Source organism: Dermacentor variabilis, chromosome 6 (assembly GCF_050947875.1).
Source record: "Dermacentor variabilis isolate Ectoservices chromosome 6, ASM5094787v1, whole genome shotgun sequence".
NCBI lineage: Eukaryota > Metazoa > Arthropoda > Arachnida > Ixodida > Ixodidae > Dermacentor > Dermacentor variabilis.
The window spans coordinates 45560948-45575085 of record NC_134573.1 but is presented as its reverse complement, the minus strand read 5'-3'; the positions used below and the strand labels follow the sequence as shown (position 1 = coordinate 45575085).

The 14138-nt window shown below is 47.2% G+C and overlaps 1 protein-coding gene across 1 annotated transcript in view; it reads right to left on the bottom strand.

Moving 5' to 3' along the window:
• LOC142584147 (uncharacterized) overlaps positions 1-3140 on the bottom strand; it is a 72120-nt gene extending 68980 nt beyond the window's left edge. The window contains exon 1 of the mRNA XM_075694317.1: positions 2914-3140. Within this exon, the coding sequence (XP_075550432.1) occupies positions 2914-2951 (38 nt within the window). The 5' untranslated portion in view covers positions 2952-3140. The remainder of the gene's footprint in view (positions 1-2913) is intronic.
• Positions 3141-14138: the final 10998 nt, after the last annotated feature.

Below are 14138 nucleotides of genomic sequence, written 5' to 3'. Positions count from 1 at the left end.
CGTAACGCGAATTGCGTAGTACTTTCTTGAAGACACGCGGCCACGCGCGATTACTGTGGAATTTTTGATGACTCTTGTATAAAAACCGATGCGCTTCACCCGCTGATCAGATTTTCGGCGTCGCCGCTGTCAATCTTCGAGTGTAGCCTGTTTTTGAGGGCGCAGGTTCGCCAAAAAAACGCTAGTTTCGTCATTCACAATTTTGCTGATTTCTTTACCGTCACTTTTGCGGGACAGGGATGCCATCTTACGAAATCTCTCTATTGGAGTTTCAGTAACTTTGTTGTAGTATGCATCACTGAAAATCCGAGTAACACCGTTGCAATAAAGGAATCAATAGTAGTTATGAAAAGAAAAAGTTATTAACTTGTCAGACTTTTGTCAATATTGGGAACTCTTAAATGCCCTTTTTTAACAATGTTTCTAATAAACGCCGGTAGACATTGAAGATGAATCTTTGTAGGTTTAATAGGCGAAACTGTGAAGTTCCAGGCGCTAAATATTTTTCGTCGTAGCTATTTGCTGAACGTTGCATCGCAGACTTGATCAAACTTTGAAAGAATGTTAAGTTTCAAAATTCTTCGAGACGTAACAAAAATATCTTGGAAAATCATTGAGCAAGGTAATAAGCATCAGAACTTTTTCAAGCAATATCTGAGATGGTTGAGCTGCACATCTGAGACACTTGGCGCGGAATAGCCCGGAGGATACTTTGTAGATACAACTGAATGTCTTGTATAATGCGTAATAATAAACAGTAGAGAGTATTAAGCAATTGTTTTCAAAGTACATAATGGACCTATGCACTTGAGACTGTTTCTACACGTTAAACATAAAATACCGTCGATTTACTTTAAATATAAAATATATATGTGGTTGTCCGTCGTCTTAACAGATGGAAAACCATAGTTAAGCAATGTTCATTTTATCTCTAATTGACACACACGCACTAGCAAATTCGCTCTAATGGTCCGCACATTTTCTCAAAAATATAAGATTGGTGAGTGATCCAGATTTGTTTTCAGAAAACGGAGAAAAGAGGCTTACGATATTTTTGAGCACTTCTAGCCGTATGACCTGCTTTGCTATAAAATCGAACAGGTGCAAGTATCACCTTGAAGGACAGCTGGCGTTACATTAGAATATATGGTTTGCAACGAGTGAAATCAATAAAGCGCATTCTGTTTTGATGATATGATTGAATTGAGTGACAATACCGTGGTCAGTTCTGACAATACCGTGATCCAAAACCTTTCCGTTTAGCTATGAGCAAGAAATTTGGTCGAACGCCTTCTACAAAAGAGAGAGAGAGAGAGAAAGGCAAAGGAAAGGCAGGGAGGATAAGCAGTGATTATCTCCGGTTTGTTACCCTGTACCGGGGGAGGGGCAAAGAAAACAAATCCGTATATTTTGTATTTCTTTTTAAACACTTCAGAGAAATTGCTTACTGTCTCCAATAGCTCAGTAACACTTGACAGTTTCCGCCTAAAGCCATGTTGGTATTGAGACGATATATTAGAAAATTTAAGGTGGTTGAAGAAATTTTTTGACAGACTATTCTAGGAAGGCAAACCATGTGCGTGTGATCGAAAGAGCTTGGTAGTTCTCTATGCGCTGTACTTTTTTTCGCACATTTGTGAAGAGACACTTTTTTGCTATGAGCGAGCCTTTAGGAAAAATACGAAGTCCTTTTCTTCTTTTAAAAAAATTGTGTATGGCAGTATCTTTAGGATACATAACAAGGAATCCACTGAAAATTGAGCTTATATAGAACTGTTCGTCATGCGTCTTCCCGTGGAGGCAGTTTGGAATAATTTGAGAATTATCCATACTTTGTGGAGGAGGAGGAGGAGCAGAAAAACACTCTATTCTTGTCCTGTACGAGGTGTTGCCACCTGCCTGGCTAGTCCCATGTTGGGGCCGGGAGGTCAAGCCTCCTAGCCCTATCACGGGGGTACTGGACAGCCAGGACTTGAGGGATATGATCTGGAGATCTGATCACTCCTAAAAACCGATTCCGGGAAATGCCAGGGCCGAGCGACCCACACCCCCCGAGCATATGTTCAAGCGTGCATATCTCCTTTTTGCATGCTTTGCATATAATGTTCATGCCTGCAATGTCATACCATTCCTTTATTTGTGCAGGTGAATAATAAGACTGTTTGTAAGCCTGTTGGTCGTAACAAGCTCAAAATGGAGAAGCACCGTCTGGCAGAAGATTTAAAAATGCCTACGAATGGGCGCGCAAGTTTACCTGCTCACTTATCAGCACTCAGCAATATTAGTTCCTCGTGTTTCATGATTGTATTATTGTGGAGAAATAAATCTTTACAATACCACGATGGAGAGATTAATAATAATATTTGGGGTTTTACGTGCCAAAACCACTTTCTGATTATGAGGCACGCCGTAGTGGAGGACTCCGGAAATTTTGACCACCGGGGGTTCTTTAACGTGCACCTAAATCTAAGCAAACGGGTGTTTTCGCATTTCGCCCCCATCGAAATGCGGCCGCCGTGGCCGGGATTCGATCCCGCGACCTCGTGCTCAGCAGCCCAACACCATAGGAGGGAGAGATTGCGTTTCCATTCTTTTCGTAGTAGTCATGCAGCACTTGCCGGAAATTAGTCGACGTCACTCCTGTTGTATTCCGACACTAAAAGGGTTGGTTACACTGTATTTGCACTTACTCGTGGGTAGGCACATGCTTTAATCTTAGGAATATTATGTTTCCTCGCGGTATAATTTCATCAAACATAGTTATTATCCCTTCCAACTCATTCAGCGTAATCCCTTTTGAAAATACAAAACGAATAGGTTCTATTTATGTTTATCCTGTTTGTAAGTGTGTGCTTTTCTGCCACACGTCGAAGCATTGAGATCATGTCACCGTGCGCACGTAGTTCTACTCACTTATTTGTGATGAGCCACGTGTCGCGGTCTCTTTGCATCAAAGCTTGGTTCGCCAGCAATATGAGCGGCCGTGCAGTCAAAGACGACCCAATACTCTTTGAATGTTCTTTACGAGGCGAGAGCAAGCGACGACTAAACGACGAGTGTGAATCTAGCTGACCTTGTTGTGACGAGTATATGAGACTAAGAGAAAGGATGGCCGACTCTATATGTTCAAATACTTTCTAGTAAATATACTCTTCGTTACGGGAATGCCACCGCAATAATGGGCAATGGCTGCAGCGGCGTTTGTAACTATTGCGACAGGCCGTATCTCGGCGCAGAAATTTTGACAACAGAAAAGAAAGGCTGAGCAACATGCGCAATTTCGCTCTTTACAGGCGATCTGACATCAATGTCACAGAAAAGGGCGAAGTGATGCCCATAAAAAAGAAACGAGATGAAAAAGTAATGCTAAATTCAGGCAAGGGCTGCGCAGTCACACTGCCAATCAAGAAAGCTAAAATTTGTTCACTGTTTTCCTGCGACACAGGTACTGCAGACTCTAGTTTATTATATACGTCCAGATTCCCCGCTGTCAGATCTCATGCGATCGGCCGAATGAGCGCTTCGTGAAACTCTCACCTTAATTAGAAAAATATTTTTAGTGTATATACGGCGGTGCCCTTCGTCATGGGAAATTACAAAAAGATAAGCAAGTGGACTATGCCATAAATAGGGCGCTTTATGTTTTTGCGTACGCAAAGTTCGGGTACGTAAACCACTGGCCTTACAAATGCGCACGAAACGCTATACAAGAGAACCCCCAAAGGAGTGCGAAAGAATGCAAGCCGGCCATGGCGCTTTGCGTATGCAAATATCCCCTTGGGTACCCAAACCCCTTTGATTACGCAAGATTTAACACTCCCTAAATGCAACTGCAAATAAGATTTACGTATACATTTATTTTTGATGACCACTGCTTCTAGTAACAGGGTCCTTTCACTCATTTGAAAGACAGATGCGTAGGCACAATCCACTATATCACCTATAGTTTCTTCTTTTTTTAGCTGGATAGTTCAAATTCCAATCATTAGCGTATGACACTCGGTCAAATGATGCGTTCTGAGGGTCAGAAATGTCCCCTGTTGTACTATAATGCATTCCTTCTTAGGTAGACTGCATGTTCTCAAATGGAAGCTTGAGGTTTATTATTGTTTTCTAGCAATACAACCGAAACTTCACCATATCCAAGACTAAAGGGGATCTGGTCTCCTGACTAGGCCTTGGTGTCATATGACTTTAAGGTGGCAGTGACTTATGAGGAAATATGCAATGACATACATGTGCATACATATTGGGCTGGCACATTAGAAAAATTCACACATAACGAAATTCCAAAGGCTCAGTAACTGTTCAGCGGGAAAATAGTATAACAGGTAAATGACCTCGGACACCTCAGAATGTCAGCGTGTCTATCGCATATCCAACTCTGCCACAACGTCAAGAACTAGAAGCGCAGAGAAAGCCTCATATCGGAACATTTAGCGCTGTGACGTAGTGCAGCTCGACTAGGGATAAACAGATCAAAGTTTGTCCTCATCCATATCACTGTAGTGCCTAGGGAGGAGCAAGTTTCCAGAAATGAAAGTTGCCACATGGTTGTGTCGCAACTCAAGCATGCGCACAACACTCGGCCCGATACGAGGAAGAGCGTCTTGGTACAGAACATCTTGTACGCCATGACGTCGACACAGTCTGTCGTGGTTAAGCAGCACGAGAAAACACAGCACTGCGTGTCGACTACGAAACGCACCCAGGCTGATGGCCGCTTTTACGTGATTCCGCTCTGTGAATGAGGTGCCCAAGGAATCTCACCGCGCCGACTCCACTTGACGGATTCGCTGCACTGAAGATTGCACCGGCGCCGATGCAGCCTCGGAGGCTGTGGATGCACTCGTCTTTCGCACTGTCACGCATAAACCGGTGTTCCACATTGCCGTGGCCCTTGTCATTCTCAATGTGGCACGTCGCGCAGCCTACCGCAGGTTCGGCGCCTTTAGGTGAGGCCACCGGGATTGCACTGGTGCAATTTAGAAGGTCACGACTACTTGCGCCAGCTGGCGCATCGATGCAGTTAGAGAGGGGAGTGCGATGGCAAAAATGACCTGCTGCATATCGATCAGCTAGGCGCAGTGTTGAGGAAGACCAGGTGCGAAATTCATTAAGCGAACTTATGAACAAATGTGGCCGAACAGAAATCTTACAAGAAATCCTTATTCAGAAAGTTAAACTGTTAATTAGCAGGATCCACAAGATTGCGATGACCGCCGCTGCAAATACGAGCGCTGTAGTCGGAAAATTCATGAGCCATTCCACTCTGTGAAGGTGGATGACCAGCGAAGCTGTACAGCTATGGAAACTGAGGTGGCAAATATATTTTGAACAAAGGTACGAACTTGCTTATTGTCCTGTTATGTGGTCACGGTGACGATATAGGTTCCCGCACATATTCCCGTATCACCTCTTTTATTAAATGTGTCCGTCACGTAAGACAGTGAATGGCTCATACACCCGGGAGCAATGGCTCATATCCCCGTAAACGCGGCCTCCCCAGTACGACGACAGAAGCAAAATTTTACACTGGAAGGGTGGGGGGCGCTGCGATCGCCAGAGTGTGAAGACGTGTCCCACTTTGGCTCTTCGATGTTTTCTTTTTAGCTTGTGTGGAACTACCATTCTACGTGGTAAAACATTGAGCAACGACACTGTGAGCACTTTCTGTGAGTGTGGTGTGCTTTTTCACGGCTCCAGTTGACGTTTTTTTCTGGCTACGAGGACATTTTCGACGGCGACCCGCTGACCTAAGCCTAACCACGTCTGGGCCTAGCCCGAGTGCGGCCTCGGCGAGGCCGGCCAGGTGAGCACGGCATCATGTCGCCACCACAGCAACATTCGCACTCGAGTGGACCCAGCGCGGGAACTCCATGCTAACCTCAGCTTAGATACGCCGAAAAGTTGAAGAATAGCCCCTCCAAAATGCAGACAACGCGACGAGCGAAGCGCGCAGAGAGCGTCGAAACGCCGGGTGAACGCCGAGCTGCAGCCGAAAACGCCGTGGCGCGTCCCTCGATGGAAGAGGCCAGAAGGAGGGAGTCGCAAGTGAACGACCAAATGGATATTCAGGATGACAGCGTGGGCGACAACGATGATAGCAATGACGAAAACAACGAGGAGGACAATGAATGGTCCTTTTTCAGCAAGCGGAAACCAAACAGAAAAGTCAAGCCCGAACAGCTTCGCCTCGAGCGGGTAAGTCGTCCTCATCTTGCACTCTCGATCAGGCCACTTAACAAGGTACACGTCCATGACATACCTAAGCAGGCTATAACAGCAGCACTAGAGATGACGGCAAGAAGTTGGGAACTTGCAGAATTATCAATTTTCCGCTACGACCCTGCAGCGAACTGCATGAAGGTTACTGTCAGGGATAAAGAACACGCGAAGAGGCTTGCGGCGCTGACACGATTAGCTGAGAAAATGAGCGGTCGCTTTTGTACGTATGAAGTGATAATTGAAAGAACGCCAACACAGAAGGTGGGGAACAGTCGGGGGGTCATCAAGGTGCGTCCCGGCCAGACCATTGAATATATCAAGGATCACCTGAGATGCGAGACGGCAACTATCCTAGAGGCACGTCTGCTCGGGAAGACAAACATGCTGCTGCTAACATTTAATACGGAATCTCCCCCAAACAGGCTCGTGTTCGATTATAAGATCACAAGGGTGCATGAGTACAGACCGAAGATTATAGCTTGCTACAATTGTCACTGCTTGGGACACATTGCCAAGTATTGCCCTTCAGACGAAGTGTGTAAACAGTGTGGTAGAAAACACCCTGAAGACAACGAATGCGCCGAAGAGCTATTCTGTGTCGCATGCCAGAAACAGGGCCACATATCGCTAAACTCAGCATGTTTTAGCCGTGCACCGAAAGACATTTAGAAAGTCGTGCAGAACATAGAAGAAGGTCAGAGGACAGTGACCTGCTCTGAAAAAGTACTGGCGGGAACATCCACACAACCCACGCTATCCGCTCACTATGAGCAACAAATAAAAGAACTAAGAAAAGAAAATCAGCAGTTGAGAGCAATGCTGCAGCAAATACTCGCACGACTACCACCAGAGCAGCGAGATACGCAACCACCGCCAACGCCACGGCAACGTGAATCAGAGACGCCGGCAGACCGAGAAAAACGCACGCGTTCTAACAGTCGGGTCGGGCGATCAATTAGTCGGAAAACCACGGCAAACTCTAGAAAGCTGCAACACGCAGGACCTGCACAGACCCAGCAGAACCAGGCACCGTCAGTGCCAAAACCACTAACAGCCCAAGACTCGGCGTATGCACAGATGCTGAGCATCCTAAGGCAGGAAAGACACACTGAGACCCAGCGCCTCGAAAAGAACCTACGGGAGGAATTTCAGACAGTAACGAATGCAATACAAACTCAGATGCAGGCGATATTCACGGAAATTCAGAGAAATATTCAGAAGCAACATGACGAACCTAAAAGGCGCAAGCCAGCAGATGAAAGATGACGGCACGGCCTATATGCATCCAATGAAACTGTCGAAGTTTTACGCAGAATGGATCCACACTAAGACAGCAAATTAAAGAATTCAAACCCCTTGTCGTGCTTCTACAGGAGACAAGGGGACAATGCACTATTCGAGGTTACCGAACCTTTCAGCAGGCTACGATACGACACCAGGCCAAAGGAAACCAACAAGCGCAAGGCCAAGCTGCTCTTTTAGTAAGACATGACTGCACCGCAACCCAACTGCAGATACCAGATTTGTGTAATGATTTTAGAGAAATTGTGGCAGTAGAGCTATGTCCACGCGGCCACCGGCCAATGGTTGCCGTCTCCACGTACTCCTACCAATGGCTCAGTAAGGTGCAGGCACAAGCCGGAGGCCTTCCCATTCTAGTGGGGGGAGATTTTAACGCCAAGCACCAAACATGGGGCTACGCCAAAGCTGACCCGAGAGGACGCATACTGCACGATGCAATAGAAATGTCAACTCTGGACATATGCAACACCCCAGAAACACCAACCCGCATAGGGCTACACGCGCGACAACAGGACACAACGCCCGATCTGACACTAGCCACTCCAGGGCTCATAAGGCAATGGAACGTAGAATCGACGACATGGGGAAGCGACCATTTACCAATAATTATCACGCTCAATCGCAAAAAGATCCGAGAGAGGAGAGAAACGGTGCTTTTTGACTGGAAAAAATTTTGAATGGCTACCGGGGACTCTTTTGCGGACTTTGAACAATTCAGCGCTATGATAGCGGAGGCATGGCCGGAGGCTAGGGAAACTATCCCATGCGATGACACTGCAGCTCAAATGGATATGCACCTTGCAAATCTCTGGTGGAAGGTGAACCGCCTCACACAGCAATACCGGTATAAAGGAAAGCGTCACAAAGATCTAATGCGCCTTAAACATTAATCCCGACTCATCAAGGAATACCAACAACAACTCGAAGCAGACACGTGGCCCAATACGTGCGCGAAGCTTGGCCGGGAACCCGGCCTAAAAAGCTATGGCAGATTTTAAGGCGCCTGCTTGGGAGCAAAAAAGGCGCACCTCCTCTCGCGGAGCTCTTTTTGCGAGATGAGCTTGCCGTGCTGGAGGACCGCGTCATCCACACTTTCTTCCCACATGCTGCCGAGGCGCCTCCTGAACCGCTGCCTTCTGCAACGATAGACAACGCGAAAGAGGAGCTAGACACGCCCGTTACGCTGGGTGAACTCGTAGCAGCCCTTGCACAAGGCAAAACGAAATCAGCTCCCGGGCACGATGGAGTGACTTGGCAAGAACTTCGAAACCTCAGCAATGAAGCTCAAGAACAGCTCTTAACAATTATCAATGAATCCTGGGAATCCGGAGTAGTGCCAGATTCACTAAAACTATCTCTTATCTACCCCATACCGAAGCCAGGCAAAGACCACACGAAACCAGCTAACCTACGCCCCATAGCTCTAACGTCAACTGTCTGCAAATTGATAGAAAGAATGCTACACACAAGAATGCAGCACTACATCGAATATGTACAAGCGGATTTGCATCCTACGCAGGCAGGTTTTCGGCCGAACATGGGCACACATGACTGCCTCTGGTTGCTCCGCAGAGTGATCAACAGTAAGTCTCACAAACAGATGCCTGACTATATTCTTGCAGTCGATATGCGTAAAGCATTCGATAACGTGAAACAAGAGGCCATCTTACAGGAACTGGCAACCAGGTACCCTAGCCAAAGAACATACAATTGGATACGTAGCTTCCTCCAAAGCAGACCAATGCAGCTCCATGGCAAGGCACCGGGATGGAGTCCGAAGACCTATTACTTGGATAGGGGAGTGCCCCAGGGCTCCATCCTCGGACCTATGCTATTCAATCTGGCCATGACACGTGTGGCAAAAGTCTTGAGCGAGACGCTTCAGCCCGTTTTACTATTTAGGCCGACGATATAACAATATGGACGGAAGCGGCGGATTATTCCGACATGCAGAGCATGCAAACTGAGCTGCAAGCAGCGATCCTGAGCCTTAGCAACACTTTAGATAACCTCGGACTGCAACTCTCGCCAGAGAAGACAGAATTGATCAGCGTAGATGGAAAGAAAGCAACCAATGTAAACAAGCAGATCACTTTACACATCGGCCAAAGCAATATTACGTCGGCCAATGGCCAAATTAGGATTCTTGGAGCACAGATTGCTAGCTGCAACAGCCCCCAGCTATGGATTCGCAAACTAAAGCAAAAATGGAGACCGCTGTTGCACATGGTTAGACGAATATCGAGCAAGTATGGCGGAGCGCGTCAGAAAGCGTGCCAAACGCTTGCAAAAGCGGTCGCGGTTGGAAGGATTCTTTACGGGGCACCCTTGTACGAATTCTCTGAACGAGACCTCGGCGACATCGAAAAGTTACACAGGGCCACCCTCCGTACGATCACAGGGCTACCAAAGCACACGAGGAACGAGGACCTGCTCAAGCTCGTACCGATTCCACCCATACGGGACATAATCAGTGAAGCACGAATTCGAATGCGATCCCGGTTGGAAAACACGACCCAAGGAAAACAGATCATGGCATGGGATAAACAAGTCCATGCGAAGCCAGAGCCCGCGGAAGCGACCATAACGCCGCCATGGGAAGCACCACTGGGCATACGAGGCAACAACGCCCTATCGCCAGACGAAACGCGGAAGCTGGACAAATATTTGAAAAGAGATTGGGATTAAGCACGCCGCAGCACACCACTGACATCTACACGGACGCTGCAATCACAAACGACATAGCAAGCATGGCCTGGGTTAGCACATCTGCACCCCAACACAATGGCTATCACACATGTCAGCTTCCTGGGGGTGCAACCTTGCACGCGGAGCTCTTAGCTATATGGGGAGCGGTCAACACCATTCCCATTGACATGGGAGACATTGTAGAGCAGAGTGTGCGAAATAATTATCGAATCCTTACTGATTCGTACAATGCAGTGGCCGAATTAACGGGGCCTACGACAGATGATGCAGTGGCCAACGACACCACAAAAATGCTAAAGAGAATACAGGACAATGGGACAAATGTTGAAATCCTATGGACACCGGGGCACACCGGCACGGATGGGGGAAACGCAGCCGCTCACGCAGCTGCCGCGCAAGCGGGTGGGCTTGATTACGCGTACAGCTCCCCACACTCCATTTCGTCGCCAAACCCCGCGGACCAAAATCTATACCTAAAGATATTGGCCGCAGGCTCTCCTAGCAGAGCACTGATGCATTACATTCGTACTAAAATAAAAGCAGGCATAAACGGAGATTATTAGAAGCTACACCAGTACATGTTTTTGACGACAAGGGCGGGCTTACCCGCACGGAAGAGGTTTTCTTGAATAAGGTTATGGCCAACGCTGCATACACACCACGCATACTTGAGAAATGGCACCAACCCAGACAAGCTACGATTGCGAAGACTTACACCCGATGTACACATTGCCAGGAGTCATGCAGAGCAGACTTGCAACACCTCATTTGGAGCTGTGCAGCTTTTTCACAAGGGAGATCCAACATTCAGCATCTACTACACGGAGACATTAGAACACTAGGAATTGCAATACAAACTAACCCTGAAACACAGAAAGCCATTGCGACATATGGCAGACAAAGTGGCCTGTTTCGAGTAGTGTAGAAGGGGTCGATCAGCCCATGTGAGAGCGGCGGAACTGAACATGCAACTGAGCCGTCATAAAGCGGAAGATCCCAGACTGAGATGAAGAAGTGTTTCAGCCAACAGTCTGGGTACCCATATTCCCTTCCCTCCTAATCCCCATCAGCAGCCTAGAGCCGTCCCCTTCCTTAAAATAAAGGCTTTATTCATTCATTCACTGGAAGATGTGCGGCAACGGAGCCAGTGAGGAAGACGACGACGAACGCGTAAGCAGTGGCACGATCGCGTTCGCGCAGTTGGTTCGAGAACATTTTAGCAGTCCGTTTTAAAAAAGTTGTACGACAGACAGACAGACAGACAGACAGACAGACAGACAGACAGACAGACAGACAGACAGACAGACAAGAAACTTTAATTGGTCCTAAGGAACTACGTTGTCGTAGTCGCGGGCCGCACCCGCGCCGAGGACAGAAGACCGGGATCTTCAGCCCTGTCGCAGGCCCTTTGGACAGCCCGAAGCTGGACTTGAAGGTCGTCGCTCTTGGCGGCTTCATCCCAGTCTTCTTGCCTGTAGAAAAGCTAGTGACGCAACGCAGAACATTGCCACAGCATGTGATTCAAGGGGGACCGTTCCTCGCCGCAGTCTCGGCAGCGGGGATCCACGCCCGGAGTGTAGTGGCTCAGCACAATGCGCTGGCGGGCTAGTTCGTGCGAATCCATGAATACTTTGTTTAGCGCAAAACAACAGACACAAGAAAGACGACGCCTTGTCCTGTCGCCTTGTCCTGCGCCTTGTCCTGTCGTCTTTCTTGTGTCTGTTGTTTCGCTAAACAAAGTATTCATAGTTGCTCAGCCTTGAGCGAGACGGAAAGGAGCCCGTCTGCAGCATTGTCAGCACCGAGGCCTGGGGTCTGCCTAGCTTCGGGTGAGGAGCCGGAAGCTGCCTGCGTCCCAGCTGGTAGTGAGCAGTGATCTTGTGGAAAGTAAGCAGTGGTTCGGTAGATACCCTGCGAAGCCGGGCCCCTCGGACCGGCGCGGTTGACGAGACCTCGCGCCTGGTCCTTTGCCAGCTCATTGGGGTTGATCAAGCCGGGGAGACGTTCCGGCCCATTTGAGCCGGGAACCAAGTTATGATGGGACAAGCCGTGCCTGTCTTGGGGGTCCCAAATCTGAGCACAAATCCCAAATTTATTTATTTATTTATTTATTTATTTATTATTACCTCAAAGGCCCCAGTGTGGGGTATTACATGAGGGATGGGTGACCACTTCAGTGGAATATGGACTCAATGGCAGCCTTGAAATGATGTGGATTGGAGTGGTGCACGGCGTCGGCGGGAAGGTCATTCCAGTCCCGGGCAGTCTTCACAAAGAAAGAATGTAGGTGCGCAGTGGTCCGGGCAGGCGGAGGATACACAGATTTTTCATGACATAATCGGCAAGACTGGCGGTGTGCTGGAATGATGGCTGGAGTACTAGGAGCAGAATGATAAAATTTGTGATAAAGGCACAGTCTGAAAACATGACGCCTTATATCTAGATTGGAAAATCCTGCTTTTAGTTTTAGCTGAGAGACACTAGTGTGGTAAGAATAATCAGAATAAATATAGCGAGCTGCACGATTCTGAACTGCTTCTAGAGTGTTAGAAAGGGTGGTTTGGTGTGGGTCCCAAACAGAGCATGCGTATTCTAGCTTAGGTCTGACAAAAGTTAGATAAGTTAGTATCTTTAGGGATGGAGGTACGAAGCGCAAGTTGCGGCGGAAGTAACCAAGCGTGCGATTGGCTTCGTTAGTGATGTTCGTAATATGAGGGGACCAAGAAAGGTTATTTGAGAGTGTAAGGCCTAGGTACTTGCATGACTCTACTGATGATATTTCCGAGTTGCAGAGAACGTACTTAGGAGTATGGTGAATCTTCCGTCGATGAAAAGGCATTAGTAAGGTCTTTGTAGTGTTCAGTGACATTAGCCACATGCTGCACCACAAGGTAACTTTGTCTAGATCATCTTGCAATGCGTGGTTGTCGGTATCAGCTAGGATTAGGCGATAAATGACACAATCGCCAGCAAAAAGGCGAATGTTAGATGTGAGATTAGCCGGTAAATCATTAATATATATAAGGAATAGGAGGGGCCCGAGAACTGTGCCTTGGGGTACACCGGAGAGAACAGGGCTTTTAGAGGAGGAGTGGTTGTTAGCATACACAAACTGTTGTCTGTTAGTTAAGAAATTTCGTATCCAGTTCAAAACAAGGGGATTAAGGTGCAAGCGAGAAAGTTTTAGGAGTAGTCGTTGATGCGGAATTTTGTCAAACGCCTTTTCGAAATCTAAAAAGAGGGAATCAACTGGAATGTTTTGATGAAGGTTAGAGCTTATGTCATTTATAAAGAGTGCTAATTGGCTATCACAAGATAAACCTTTACGGAAGCCATACTGGTTAGGGTGGAAGAAACTGACAGATGTTAGGAATGAAGCAATGTGGGAGTAAAGCACATGTTCCATCAATTTCGAACAGACGCTAGTTAGAGAAATTGGGCGGTAGCTACTACATGATGATGAAGGACCTTTCTTTGGGACTGGAATAACCTTACCCACTTTTCAGTCATCCGGCACCACTCCTGATGATAAGGATTGCTGAAAAATGTGACATAATATCTCGCTTGTTACATATTTAGTATTTTTAAGACTTTAGAATTAATACCATCGATGCCAGGTGAAGACGACAGCTTTAAGGAATCAATGCATTTCCTGATTCCATCAGAACTGAAGGTGATTGCGGGCATGGTATGGTAACTGAAAAGTGGGAATTCAGGAAGTTCACCTTTAGGCTCATTCGTAACCACGAAAGAGAATGCATGATTAAGCGCTTCGGCGATTTCCTGATCAGGAATAGGCTTATTTTTCTCGTCGCACAGAGCAAGTGGTTGCGAACGCTTTGGATTTATAATATTCTAGAATTTTTTGGAGTTATTTCGCAGGATGTTTGGTAGGGTAG